This window comes from Morone saxatilis, unplaced genomic scaffold (genome assembly GCF_004916995.1).
Source record: "Morone saxatilis isolate NCDOM2014 unplaced genomic scaffold, NCSU_SB_2.0 Contig15, whole genome shotgun sequence".
NCBI lineage: Eukaryota > Metazoa > Chordata > Actinopteri > Moronidae > Morone > Morone saxatilis.
In genome coordinates, this window is record NW_023339707.1 from 8,093,048 (window position 1) to 8,108,561 (window position 15,514).

Consider the following 15,514-nt stretch of genomic DNA (forward strand, 5'->3'; position numbering starts at 1 on the left):
TAAGCTGTGATAATAGAGGCATTCAGACGTACTGAATGGGGGCGGGGGTGAAGGGGAGGAGAAAAGGGGCCATAAACTCGCTGTAATGTGCAGAGTTCAAGGCTGTTCTCTACCTTCCCCTGGCTCACATGTGTGAGTTTGCTGAACTGTGTGCGTGTGTGTGTTATCCTCACATGCATGCTGTCGCTCATGGGAGCTATTTGTATTCAAAGCTTCGTGCTGATACAGATTCGGTCAGCCCTCCTATCTCACTGCTTTGGTTTGTTTTGCTTACCTATACAGTTACTACTAGTATTTTTCTTTGTCCTGTAACTTCATACACACATGTGACAGACATTAAGAAAAGGACACAAGACACATTAAACACACCCAGTACTGAAACAAAGTGAAACTTGACTGTACTGCCAGTAATCTTCGACATTGATTTCAGATGGACAGTGTTGAGCAAAGTGGCCTTCCTCACTACAGGCAGCCTTACCTTGCTGTTGCCCTGGACGAAGCACAGCTGGATGTCCTTGGGGAGCGGGTAGAAAAAAACTATTTGTCATTTTTGGAGAAAGTGAAAGCACAATGTTGGTGAGTGAGAAGATAGGTTTAGTTTTTGGTCTTGTCAGTTTGGGCCTTCATCCTGTTTTTAGGGTAAATAGATGATTAAGGTGCTTTATCTGAAGCTCTATGCCCTTAAACCCTGTGTATGTGTCTGTTTGTGTGTGTTCCTCCAGTTGTTCTGGTCCCAGGTTGAAGAGCTTCCTGTTGGGCTTTTTTCCTGTCCTATCATGGCTGCCTGGCTACTCCATCAGAGAAAATGCCATTGGAGATCTGGTGTCTGGAGTCAGTGTCGGGATCATACAGCTGCCGCAGGGTGAGGATGCAGCAACGTATGATAATCAAAGTCTTAATGCGGTTTAAACAACTACAGACAGCCACAATAACTTCATGCACCTGTGTTACTCTTCACCTCTATTCATCATTGCTCAGTGATTGCATCAATTGGTCTACTGATGGGTGTTTAAAGAAGTGTGTAAAGCAGCACCAAAAAGATCTATAAAATGTCCACCATTGCCATCCAGCTACAAAGATTGGTGATATTTGGCATTGTCTATAATTCTTAATGAGACATGAGTGCAGAGACCCCAAACCCCCTAATTATTCTCTTTTCATGCACAACCACCACAAATAAAGTGGCTTTCTGAACAGCTGTTTTAATGATACTGGGTTTTACTTTGCTTTTAGTAATACGCACTAGTTGTTCATTCAAGGCAGGCTTCTCACCTCCACCTCTCTTCTCCTATTCTCAGGTATGGCCAACGCCATGTTGGTGGGAATTCCTCCAGTGTTTGGTCTCTACACTTCATTCTACCCTCTGATCATTTACTTCATCTTCGGCACTTCCAGACACCTCTCCATCGGTGACTGTCATCCTTGACTTTTCTGGAAGGACCTTTGTGTCTATAAACTGCCGTCGTGCAGTCTTCCACAACTGCAGTGCCTCGCTCATGAGCATCTCAGAAAAATATTGGCACAAAATATCCAAGAAACTTTAAAAACCTAGTTGTATTCTAGTTGTATAAAAATCATTAGTTCAACAATAATCTGAGCTTTCTTTTTGTCTTACTGTTGCAGTTTAATCTCACAGTATAAATTCATGTGATTACCAAATACTCATAAACACAGTGAGTATGTGTGTCTGTTTATGTGTGATAGGTACTTTTGCTGTTCTGGCAATCATGATTGGGTCTGTGACAGCCAACGTGGAGTTGCCTAGCAACGGTGTTGAAGCGAGTCAGATTGATGTGGAAGCAGCGAAAATGAATGTGGCTGTGCAACTCACCTTTCTCTGTGGCGTCCTACAGGTGCACACACATACACACACACACACACACACACACACACACGTTAGACAATACATGGACAACAGTATGCACAGACTCACACTCACTGCTGTACAGCTGGTACTCACCTCTGACCTCTGGCCCCATTATGGAGACAAGCAGGCGAAAAGAGAAATCCCATTGTCATATTTGTTTGAATCTTTTCATCTATAACCTGTTGTATTCTCTGAAACTATTCTCTTCTTCATTACAGGTCAACATCAGGTATTAAATATCTGCCCAAATCTTTAAAACTGTAAAAAAAAAAAAGAAAGAAAAAACTAACTGTAAAAGAGAAAAAAGGATTTGTTCATGATTTTTTAATTCCTGAGTCTGTTTTGTTGTTTGGTATATATAATTTTATTCCTCTGAAATATGTGGGAGGTTTATGCTACTCCCAACCCACTCCATGCCGAATCCTCTGACCAACCTCACCATTGCACTGACAAGATCCCTCACTGGGTTTCCACACTGCCCATAACTGAAATCCTCTCTTGGGGGTGGGACAATTATTTTGACTATTGCCACCCATGGTCTTCAAATGATGATGATCAGATGTTTTTCAGCACCTAGAAGAGATTGATGGCACATCTTTCTAGCGATGGAAAACATCAGTTAACACACAGTCAGAAACATTCACAGAGGCCACATTCTGCACAGTTTTTCATGTACATGGGAAAACAAAAGAGAAAAAAAATAACTAAAGCTGTGTGTGTGTGTGTGTTTCATCAGCTCCTGTTGTACCTGTTGCGTGGTGGCGGTGTGTGTCGCTGGCTGTCTGATCCTGTAATCAGAGGCTACACCACAGCTGCAGGTCTGCATGTGGCCATCCTGCAGCTGCCACTGATGACTGGAATACCTGCACAGAGACACAGTGGACTGCTGCCTTCAGCTTGGGTCGGTAGACACACACACATTTATATTGGCAACCTTCAACACTGCTGAAGTATCCTTGGGCAAGATTTGCTAAGCTCCTGTACTGCTGTTATGTGGCTGATCTCTGACCTCTAAGCTAGTCTCTCTTCCACTGGCTTATAGAATTCAGTGGCTTTTCTCGTGTATGTTTAATTGATAGTCTGTCTGTAAAGCTGAAACAAAGTCATTTCTGTTGTTATATTAGTTAAATGGATATTTAAGTACTACTGTACTGGCTAATACATGATTAGTCAAACAACAAAACAACAGCAAATCAGTCTAACAAAGAAAAAAAAGATTTTGTTAGCATTCAACATCTGCAGCTCCCACTTTTACAGGTTCTTTTTTAACCCAAACTAAAAGTATTAAAAAGTATCCTGTTGTGGCTTGATGATATGTAGTATCTGCTTCTACAATGTTTTCACGAATCAATCATATCAAAGTTATCTGTACTTTATTTTTACTTTTTGTGTACTAAATATAATTTTACTTAGTATTTACTATCCTTCCCTTATGGGTACTATATTAATGTGTTTTATACCTAGACTGTATTACCATATAGTTTCTTGGTAGCTAGGTTTTCCTTACCTTGTACTAGGTAATAACTTATTTACTATCCTTTTCTTATAGGTATAAATATAAATACCAGATAATTAGCGGACTGTAAAATAATAAAGGGGTAATATATAATAAAAATATAAGTCAGCTAAGTCTAAAAATAATAATAATTAAGTTTCACACAGGACATAAACCCCAGTTGGATTTCTGGCTTCAGTGCTCTCACTGGCTACGACCTAGAAGGTCACAGTTGACAACAATTTGGCAATAATGAGGACTTGAGATTGTTTCGTCAAACTGGAGGTCATATCCTTCTGGCCCGGTACTGGCAGACCCCAACAGTGTCTCTGCACCTCACATTAACTTAGAACCTAAAGAATTCAATCTTGGCATATAATGTTGTCTTGGCAATTAAAGTCCCTTCGTGACTGCTGCAGGAGTTACTGCTGTGAGTGAGTGATAGCTTTGTGTTTACATAGGGCAAATTCTAGGCTGGTGTCAAACGCCTCCAAAGATGCACCTTGCCACCTCTACATGGAGGATCAAGGTGTAGGCTCAGCTTAGAAAGTGTCAGGGTTGCTTATCATCTGTTTGCAGGTGGTAGATTTCCTTCATGTTCACTAGGCCGTAACTTCCAATATGCTATACTGGAGTGGTTCACACCTGACAATCACACCTCAGGGTCTAAGAGTATAAGTGAAGAAAAAATAAATTGTTCCTGAAGACATGACTGACAGCAACATGATCACTGGGCACTGATAACTGTCCTAGTGATAGCAGCTAGAGAAATTATCAGTCTTGTTTTGAAATATGGTAGTTGAGCATTGAGTTACTTAAGTTACTCGTTGCTATATTTTTGGTTTTTAAAGGATATACAAAATGTTTGAAACTGTGTGTTCCAGGCTTTAAAGGATGTTCTGCAGGGAGTGACCAGTGCTGTACCAGGAGCTCTGTCAGTCTCCGTGGTTTCCATGGTGATACTAATCGGAGGCAAGATGCTGAATGAGCGCTTTAAGAACAAGCTGCCTGTCGCTATACCGTGGGAACTTATACTGGTGAGGGATGCACACAAACGCACACACACAAACACAGAAGACTCATGCCCATAAGATGCACCCAGATGGACAGATGCCACAGTGATGAACTGATGAATGACTCATAATTATATAAAAATCTGTTTTTATCTCCAAAACCTCAAATCCCCACATACAATAAATATCTGCACCTGGCCACTGATTAACCATCATTCTGGGTTGTCCATCCATCTGTCCATCCGTCCGTCCGTCCATGTGTCCCATTCTTGTGGATGCATCTCAGGAACAGCTGGAGGGAATTTCTTCAAATTTGGCACAAACATTTACTTAGACTCAAGGATAAACTGAATTAGATTTGGGTGGTCAAAGGACAAGGTCACTGTGAATGTCTGTCCCATTCTCATGAATGTGATATGTCAGGAATGCCAGGAGGAAATTTCATTACATCTGGCACAGTAATCCACTTCAGAGGTCACTGTGACCTCACAAAAGGCCATAACTCAAGAGTCGAGTCTGGACTGACATAGAGGTAAACTCTGCTTTTTGGCAGAGGCGGTAATTGTATGTAATATTCTATTATACATACACCGATCAACCATAACATTATGAGCATGGTTATCATGGCACCTGTCAGTGGGTGGGATATATTAGGCAGCAAGTGAACATTTTGACCTCAAAGTTGATGTGTTTAAAGCAGGAAAACCGGGCAGCAGTGGTCAGTATCTATCAAAAGTGGTCCAAGGAAGGACAAGGAGTGAAGTGGGTCATGTGCGGTCAGGGTCATTGATGCACGTGGGGAGTGAAGGCTGGCCCGTGTGGTCCGATCCAACAGATGAGCTACTGTAGCTCAAACTGCTGAAAAAGTTCAGAGTAATTCAATTTAGATTATTGTAACTAAAACGCAAAATATAATTGTGCAAAAGTCAGTACAAAAATTGTAAAAAATTTTTAGCTTATTAAAAAAAGAAGTTGAACAATTGAAGGATAGGACCCAAACACAGACTAAACAGGCAGGAGAATAACTTTAGTGTTTTTTTTAAAAAGAATAGCTTGCAGGCAGACAGACAGACAGGTAGAAAGGTAACAAACAGACAGATAGACAGGCAGGCAGGTTCAGATCTGGGTTTGGGTGACAGAAGCTTAAGAGCAAAAACACAATTCAAGCCAGGAACATAACTAGGACAAACTAGTTAACAAACAGAGGAACAAAGTATCTGTGGAGGTGGGTGGGGAAGCTCAGTTGAGCAGAATGAGGAGATTGCAGGGTGGATGGGAGTGGCAGGATCTGGAATGGAAGGAGAAAAGTCTGGGGGCATCTGGTGGTGAGGTAAAGAATAATGCTCAATGGACTGGGGAAAGTGTGGCTGAAGAGGGGGACAGAGAGGCAGATATTGTGACAAATTCTATTACCTATACTTTCGGAATACACTTTTTTTTTCTTTAAAAATACAAAGCAGAGGATATTTCCTCCCCTATTTTTTCTTTTTCCATTTTTTTTCTAAGGTCACATTGTTCTGTTGTCTTGTAGAATACACTTTCATCAATACTTCTTATTGACATTCCTTTCTCTTGTTGTTATTTGCATATTTGTTGTTGAGCTAATCCAAAACTCACGTAAAGAAATCAAGTTACGTTACTTTAATACTGTGATTAGGTTACTGACTACATTTTTTAACAGGTGATTAGTAACTATATCGGATTACATTTTTAAAGTAACCCTCCCAACCCTGCTGATTATGATAATGTGTGTGTCCATGTGCAGGTGTATGAACAGACTAAATGATCTGACATTTAGATGTAGAATACTGTATATTGTTGTTTTCCAAACTGGACACTGTGCAGAATGTCCCGTCCATTGTTTTTCTCCCACAGATCGTCCTGGGCACCATCCTGTCAGTACAGATGGATCTGGCTGGACAGCACAGAGTCCAGGTGGTGGGACACATACCCAGTGGGTCAGTAGAACTGTGTCACTGTCTGATTTTTTAAATATATTTTCTCAGACTGTGTTGAATTTTACTTAGTTATGAACTTAAAACAATATGAATTTTGAATTGAATGTTCTTATAGAGCAAAGCTGATGAACCTATAGTCAAATGTTTTATTAATTCAGGAATAATTTAGTTCTCAGCCTTTAACTAATCATTAATCACTGAAATGAAAATGGCTATATTATAATTCATTTTTATTACATACTGTCTTTATCAATATGCTGTATATATACTGGCAAACCAATATATTTGTTTGTTAGTTAATATGCTTTTACCATAGAATTTAAAGCTATATGACTCTTTTATCTTATCTTCTTTTATCTACAATCTAACCTCTGTCTAACCTCCAATTCTTCATACTTCTGCTCTCATCATATAAAATAAGCCAGTTAGCATCATTGTGTTATCTTTGATAGCTTTAAGAGAATGCAGTGTGTGTGAGATAAGTAATTCATGGGGTGACTCATCTTGGTGGTCATAATTCTATACATTACTGTATATTTTATTTTTTCTTTGAATAATCAATTAGTCATTCAGTTGATCAAGCTGTCATCTCTTTCCTTCCTCCTCCTCCTCTTCTCTAGCCTGTCTTCCCCAGTCCTTCCATCTCTCTCTCAGGCCAGAGAGCTGTTCATTCCAGCTCTGTCTGTGGCTCTGGTTGGCTTCAGTTTCCTCTCAGCCATGGGCTCAATGTTCGCCCACAAACACGGCTACCGCGTAGACCCCAGCCAGGTACATTCACAGCAATTTTGACCCGTATTTCAGCTGAGATTGAGCCCTTGTTGTAGGGTCTGCTTTTTTAAAAGCAAAAAAGGTAGAAAAGTACATATGTAGAGGGGCATAATCATTAAACATGTAATTTAAGTGAAGTACAAACTGCGACAAAACAAACACAAATAAGTAATCACCGGCCACGGATTAAAAAATTTGTGGAGAAAGTAAGAGAAACTGGTATAAGTTGAAGAAAAACTTCCTTACACACACACACACACACACACACACACACACAAAGATATTTTAGCTGCAGAGGCTATATGAGCTTCAATCCACAGCCACAATAGCAAAACAGCATTAATATTACAGTATTTCGCAGATATTTCCTCTTTACTAATCGCTTACTTTGAATTTGCTCTGGGTACCTTAATTCTGTCTTAATAAAATCTAACTTCAACAAGAGGCTACTGTAACTCAAGGGAATGAAAAGGTGAGCTGCATCTGTGTTATTGAAGATCTCATTGACAGAGGTTAACAGAAATCACATAATGTATTTATATCATTTCAAGATTAAACCTGTATCCTAAAAATTCTTAAATAAGAACATATGGTTTAAAAGCCAGAAGAAATAAATGCTGATCTAAAAGCCACGTAGGTGACTTTATCTCTCTGTGGAAGCTGCTGCAGAGTTTGCTCTGTCAGTCAGAGTTTGTCTCCAATCAAACATGCATGTAAACCCTTGGTTGCTAGAAATCCTAAAATGTCTGTCTGTTTTCTTAAAGATAACTTGCTAAATGCATGAGATTTGTAACAAATCTAAGATCAGCTGCAGCCTCAGTGCGTACTTTTCAAAATGCTGTTGTGCTGTTGCTCTGCTTCAGGAACTGCTGGCTCTGGGTTTGTGTAACACCATCGGAGGAATGTTCCAGTGTTTTGCTGTCAGCTGCTCCTTCTCTCGCAGTATGGTCCAGAACAGTATAGGAGTCAAATCACAGGTATTCCAAAAGACATAAAAACACTATCTCACCTTTGTATTTGCACTGTGTTAAAGACTGTATATGGAAGCAACTAAAATCTAATCTTCTTCAATTATATAACTATTTTAAATAGCATTTTCTTTATTGTCCTTTACTTATTGTCCTCTTGTTATGTTTTAATCTCATGTCTTAGATGGCAGGTTTGGTATCAGCTCTGGTGATTCTAACCATCTTATTAAAGATCGGTCATCTCTTTGAGCAGCTGCCAAAGGTAAAGTGCATATGAGATAACAAATGTTATTTATGTTCATTTTATAAGTTGCTAAACAAGGGTTGAAATCACCAGAATCTCATCTATTACAGTTTTCTTATACTTTCCAGGAGACTTGAATGTTGAAAGTGTTGTTGATTTGTAAAGGACTTGGTGAACAATAATTTCTAGAGTCTATAAGCCATGCAGTGAGAACAAGTACTGTCACACAATGCAAAACAATCTATAGAAGAGATATGATTGTCGTGCAAGGTATGTCTTTCCATAAACCATCATGATGAATTATGAAGCATATCCGTGAAGATGTTTTAAGAAATGTCAAGTCATGCTCCATCTGGACGAGACTCACTGTCAGGATGACTCACGTGTCTTAGCCAGTGTTCATAAATGCTTCGCTGTGTGTTCCAGGCAGTGTTGGCAGTGATCATCGTGGTGAACCTGCAGGGGATAATGGCTCAGTTCAAAGATGTGTGTGTGCTCTGGAAGTCTGACAGATTAGACCTGGTAGGCTTAACACACACACACACACACACACACACACACACAGAGAGAGAGAGAGTACCGAACCCCCTCTGATTCTGCTTCTCTCTCCATCCTCTTCTTCAGCTGGTTTGGGGAGCCTCACTGATTTCCACGCTGATTTTTAACCTGGACCTGGGTCTGGCTGTGGCTGTCGTCTTCTCTTTGCTCACACTCATCTACAGGACACAACAGTCAGTAAATATCACTGAATGTCATGGATTGCTGTACAGTTCAGACAGATTAGCCTTCAGCTCTGACATTACACAGATCCACATGTATTTACCATCAAGTTGTTATAACATTATTCCTCAGTTAGTGATGTCCCATTTTGGCCAAACTAACAGTTTTCTACAGATACTGTTATTGTTGGTGCAAAAAACATAATAGAATACGAAATAGGCAATAATTTATTGTTTAACCTATGTAGCCTTCAAGTATCTGCTAAAATTATTCCTGATAAAGTTTAACCATTGCATTGATAGTTTTATTTAATCCAAACAACTGAGTTAAAAGTAATTGTTTATGACCTGATATACTTGAACTGCAGGTAAACTGCAAAACCCACAGATTACAGGGCCTTTACATTACTGCTGTGCAACATAAAGTAAGGTTGTCTTATGGCACACATCAGGAGGAGGGCATTTTAGTACTGTGAGTGATGTAAAACATACGGAAAGTTAATCTTTTGGAAAGCAAAACAGAAAAGCAAAGGAATGATTTTTTCTGGGGAAAGCAAAGGGATTTGTTTCTTCTTCATTCATTTATTCATTCATTCACTTTTTCATCATATTTTTCCACACAAGTTCAAAAGTTTTGCATTTCCTTCCCTCCTCTCACTTGTCTCCCAGGCAGACTTGCACCCTCATTAATATCCCCCTCACTCTCTCTCTCCTGTCTTTCATCTTGTTTTCCTCTTCCAGCTCCACCACGGTTGTTTTGGGTCATATTCGAGGTACAGACTGTTACAGAGATGTGGCACTCTATACTGAGGTAAACTCAATCTGTCTCACAATGAAAGGTTTTTAAATGTTTGTTGCTGCTCAAGGTATTAAGTTAAGACAATTAGGAAAGTATATGAAACACAAAGTGTAAATAAATAAAAAATTAAGGAGTTTTTATGGAGCCACCATGTGGCAATGAGAGGAACTGCAGCTTAAAGCACTTCACATATTAAAGCAGCAACAAGGAACTTTAATTTTGTGTTGATTCTGGCAAAAAAAGCAGTAGTGTTTCTACCACTTCGTTTCATTGATTTCAAGGGGAATCTGACCAAATCAGATTTTTTTTGCATGTAAAAGGTATGAAAAGTGAAAAAAAAAAACACATACCGTGACCATAGTCACTTTATTTTCAGTGGAAATGTTTTTTCATGCTTTTCACTACGGACTGTTTTACTGTTTATTTTGTAGGTTAGCCTGTTTAACTTGGTGTTAACATGTTGCACAGTGGTAATGTGGCTAGCAGACAGGGGGCGTCGTTGGTCTAATGTTGTCATATTGAGGGACAGTAAAGAGAAACTGTGTCAACGTTAAGACTCATTTGAAGCCAACTAAATAACAAGAGTAGTAGGTTTGATGCCGGTAACTGTATTTTCATGTTGCTTTTTGTGTAACTTTGTACTGCAGCACCGGCTTTAGCTCTGTTAGCGTTAGCTTTGTTGTTATCCGTGTGTGTATGTTGCTACTGAATGTAAATCCACTCAATAGAGATGCCCTGAAAACCGTAACCGTATAGCTACGTTTGAAAAAGAAACAGTAAAATTGCAGGAATTCATTTGCTTGGCAACATTGTGTAACTTTGATTTGCACCCAGCAGCTAGGCCTACGTTAGCTTGCACATTGCTAAAAACAAACAGTGGATGATGCTGCAACACGGTGGGCGTGGGCCTGCTCACAATGAAAAGTTTGGGTCTAACCAATCTGACCAATCTGAGCAGACTCTGGGGGGACAGGAGCTCAGACGGGGTGAACAGAGATGCTGCTGCAATGGCAGCATGACAAAATATAATGTGTTTTTTGAGCATTAAAGAATGCAAAGTTATTATAGTAGTAAATTAACAAAAGTAAAATAGCCAATGTTCTCGCTGATGGTCTTGTGCGCTTATATAGGACAGATAGAGACATCAGTTTAAAACTCCTTGTAGTAGTTTTAAATAGCTTTGTACACAATAAATATAAAAATGGCAACTCACAGCTTTACTGGTTGCCTGGCATGACATTAGTTCAGAAGCTACTTTGCCTAGTCATGAAATAGTTACTTAGCATTTTTACATTTTGGTTTGTGTGCAAATGACATAACATATTAATTAGTGAGATTTTCCACTGCTGGCTGTATTTATGGTACAGATTACAGAGTGGTATTGATCTTCTCATCTAACACAGAAGCATATTTCCCAAAACATTGTACGTTTCCTATTAAGTTGTTTCAGTTGGAAAGACTGCAACTTTATCGCAAATCCAAAACAGCCAACTCTATACTTGAATCCATCTGTCATATATAGTCCTTAATACACCACATAGAAAAATAAGTCCTTGGCTGAAACTGTTCTGTTTTTACCATCTCACCATGAATTTATACTGTTTTTTTCCTCCACCCTCCTCTCATAATGTTTCTCTGTAGCTGAGTCACTAAAGCTTTTTACTAAATGTATTTCACTTAAAGTCAGACACAGCTGTAAGTTTGATTTTACAGAGGTTGCTCAGGATAGTTAGCATTTATTCCATCAAGCCTCAGTGTCACAATAGGGCTTATCCTTGGTAACAAGTAGAAATACAACTAGACTACTGTACTAATATACTATATTATACAACTATAAATTAGGGCTGCCCGTAATGGTAAAAATTATTATATTGTGATTATTTTGGCCGATATTGCGATATAGTGGGAAAGATAATTTTTGCATCTCAATTTGAATTTTCACTAAAAAAAAATATTAAATTCATGATGACGTGACATTTGTTGTCTTAATTAACAAAAGTATGATGTTTTCTTACATCTGGAGAACAAGATTTGTATATCAGGGCATCTCTGCAGCACTACAGTACTTCACTATAATGCTGTTCCGTCACACATTTTACCTTTATTAAAAAGTTGCAGCTTCTAGCAATTTGGATATTGCATTTGGCCATACTGAGATTTGGATAATATTTCGATTAATTGTGCAGTCCTACTATAAATTACTTCCATAAGAATACATTAGTATGGAAAGAAAGAATCAAATAATACGATAATTAAGCGCAAACACTTTAGACACTAAAGAAATGAAGGCCAAAGTCTGTCAGTCTAATTTAACAACATGAAGTTTGACTGTGTGAATATAATAATGTAATGGTTTATAATTGGGCAGCAGGCCATAATTCAACTGCAATATGCCAAGTCCTGATTCTGTTGATGCTTTACTAATTGGTAGAGATGAATCACACTGACCTTACATGACTCCTGATGATCTTAGCTAACTACAGGCTGTGGACTAGCATATCTAAAATGCCATCAGTGTGAAACATGGTTGATAATGAATTCTCCACAGCCATCTCCATCTTCTATCTGCACATGAAACACATCCCAATTTCAACTAGATCACAGCATCTGCGATGCAAATGCAAATGTACACAGCAAGCATTTCATGGGCACCAATGTGTAGGATGTAGATTAATGTCGGTCTGAATAAATGCCAATTTTTCACATGATAAACGTTTATTCTTAAGTTTAAATTAAAGCAGCTTTGGAAATGATTTATAATGGACAAATATATTCTGGACACATGTTTTTAAAACTGCTGAAGTTAAGGCATCCTAAACATGTAAATTGACACCTAATATCACACCAAAATTCTCCAGTAAAGGTCAGTCTTTTATAACTATATAACTTAATGAACCACCATGAACGGTACAACTGTCACACAGCCAAAACACACTATAAATAAATCCCTGGCTGAAAACCACCATCTGTCACACATCAAAACACCAAACTGTCACCAAAGGCAATCTGTCTGGGCTCTGAGCATCAGTGAATTCCTGTCAACTTCCCGCTCTCTGTTCCCTCCTCTTGATTCTCTCCTCAATCTGTTACACTGGTGGCGGCTGCACAACTCCCCTCTGTGTGCTTTGACAAGTTATCTATCATGCATTAGTGATGGCTGTCTTTGTAGAAGTTCCCCTTCATGATCTCATTCTGTACATATTCTTCCTTTTTTATTGTCTTTGATCCCACAATGTAGAGCCAGATCAGTTACATAAAACAGAAAGTCTAGTGTGTCTCAAACTGGTTTGTTGTATGTTCCAAGAACCATAAAATCTTTTTGGACGGGTTTGCAACAACTAAGCAGCATATACACAATTTACTGTTAGTTATAATAAAATTGGGTTCAATAGTAGCTGTGGGAGAAGCTTCAGCAAAATTAGAGAGGATCGTCTTGCCAAATCAAGAGGATATCTTTCTAAGTTACATCGTGCAGCACTAAATCTTTTTAGTACAAAATTCCCACTTTGTGTCCCTCCATTACAGCTTGACAAGGCAATGATGCCCAGAATAACACAAACAGAATGGTTCATAATAAAAAGAGTGTAACTGTGGAAGATACCCACATGATTTTGCTAACATATTTCCTTCACATAAATTACAAACAAATGTTTGCTCAGAATGAATGAACATAATTAATGATGGAACAAATACATGTGTCAGAAAAGGCTTGGCTGAAGCTGAAGTTCTGTGGACCAATGAAAATATTGTTGTTGTTTTTTTACTTTAACCTTTTTTTAACATTTGTTTCAAAATCTCCTCTCTTCATCTGAAATTGTAATCAATATGTCAAAAAAAAACACATTTGACCTTTAGGTTCAAGCCAAGGCAAGAGAAATACAATCAAAAGGAGAGTGCCCCTACAAAATGTGCACTATTTACATAGACGCTATATCACCTTGTTATATGTGATGAATTTTCATAGTAAAATATGATACAGAATTATTCCTTCAATATTTCCTTCACAATGACAGAAATGACAAAACAAGCGCAACTGTGTTTCTAAATCCACCATGATGTACAAGCACACACTTGTTTTAGGTCTAATGTCAGGTACTTTAAGTAGTGTTGCCAAATTCTGACCTTCTGTCTAGTGTGTTTTATACTGTAGGTACTGTACAATCTTAACTGCATATATTGTGTGTGTCACTGTTTATCTGTTTTTTAACAGGCAAAGCAAGTTCCTGGCGTGACTATACTCTCCTGTTCCAGTCCTATTTACTTTGCCAACTCTGAACTTGTGTTCACAGAGATCAGACAGGTACCAACACACAAACACACACACACAAAAACACGTGGGGTGAAATAAATATGATTGGGCAGATGGAGAGAAAAAAAGTGAGTGCATTACCATCTGTAACATGAGAGATGATTTTGAAAGAGTTAGAGATCTTTTCCAAATGTAGGTTACAAGTCCATCAATATACGGACACAAGTTTTAGTGGCGGCACTTGTGATAGGCAATACACGTGGTGTGTGTATGCAGCTGGCATGTATGTGTGTCTGTCTTTGTGACATTAAAAGATTGCACAAGGATTTGTGAAGAAGTTCTGATATACCATGTCCCCACCACACCAGACAGTGAGTCGAGGTCAAAAGGAGAACCCAGCTAGAGTCCACACTACTACCTCTTCCTCCTCGTCTTCCTCTAACTCCTCAGCCCAGACATCAACACATACTCATTGCTTGGTTCTGAATCTCAGCTCGGTCAACTTCATGGACTCTGTGGCTGTGACAGCACTTTGCAAGGTGAGGAAAGAGACCTTACTGGAGTGAAAACTCATCTTTAGATTTATTTTGGCTAATTTAAAATCACCAAAACCATCTAATAACTGATTTATCTTCATTCTTTACTTATATTTTTATATTATATTTTTTTCTTTGTCTCTCTAACAAATAAATGTAACACAAATGTATTACATTTAACCCTCATGTAATAAATAGTCTTTCTACTACTAAACCTACAAAGAACTATGGCAGCCCTTTCTACTAGGAAAAAAGGATTAAAAGTTATGCTTAAAAGTTAAGTTACAGATATAAAATACTTGTGGTAAGTCAAAATTGTGCAATGCTAATCAATTTACTAGGTCTAATCTTAAGACTAGACGTCCATTAATTGCACAATAGATAATGAAAATATGATACACACCCTTTCACAGTTGCGCACACACACCTCACACAGCTTTTGAATAATAGATGGGTTAACAGTTGTACTTATATAACTTTGTTATCTCTTCTTCTACTTTGACCTTAATGATAAAAGAACAAAATTCATTCATGTGTCTCACAGTCAACACGTGCTTTAGTATGACTATATGTATAAGGAAATTATTTTCATGATGTATGGTGTGTGTGTGCGTGTGTGTGCGTGCGTGTGTGTGTGTGTGTGTGTCACTTACCAGGTTGTAGAAGACTTGGAAGTCCGAGGTGTCTGTGTGTTTCTGGCAGCATGCCCAGGTCAGCTTCATGTTTCTCCTTTATATCTCTCACACATACTCATTCACTTACACACTCACACACACACACTGTTGTTGGCCTGTTATTGTTTTCGCAGGTCAGTTTCCCACCACCCCTGCCATTACTTCCCATTTACCTTTCTGAGCTGTATGTACAGTAACTGTTTTTACAACCTGGGTCCTATTTT

General features: G+C 38.6%; 1 protein-coding gene across 1 annotated transcript in view; it reads left to right on the plus strand.

Annotated features, from left to right (window-relative positions):
- Positions 1-1,300: 1,300 nt before the first annotated feature.
- Positions 1,301-15,514, plus strand: part of LOC118325029 (solute carrier family 26 member 6) — a 15,371-nt gene continuing 1,157 nt past the window's right edge. Inside the window, exons 1-13 of the mRNA XM_035657580.1 lie at positions 1,301-1,409; positions 1,705-1,853; positions 2,604-2,768; positions 4,247-4,399; positions 6,251-6,333; positions 6,954-7,101; positions 7,965-8,078; positions 8,254-8,331; positions 8,740-8,835; positions 8,938-9,044; positions 9,774-9,843; positions 14,042-14,131; positions 14,449-14,642. Coding sequence (XP_035513473.1) covers positions 1,301-1,409; positions 1,705-1,853; positions 2,604-2,768; positions 4,247-4,399; positions 6,251-6,333; positions 6,954-7,101; positions 7,965-8,078; positions 8,254-8,331; positions 8,740-8,835; positions 8,938-9,044; positions 9,774-9,843; positions 14,042-14,131; positions 14,449-14,642 — 1,556 coding nt within the window. The remainder of the gene's footprint in view (positions 1,410-1,704; positions 1,854-2,603; positions 2,769-4,246; positions 4,400-6,250; positions 6,334-6,953; positions 7,102-7,964; positions 8,079-8,253; positions 8,332-8,739; positions 8,836-8,937; positions 9,045-9,773; positions 9,844-14,041; positions 14,132-14,448; positions 14,643-15,514) is intronic.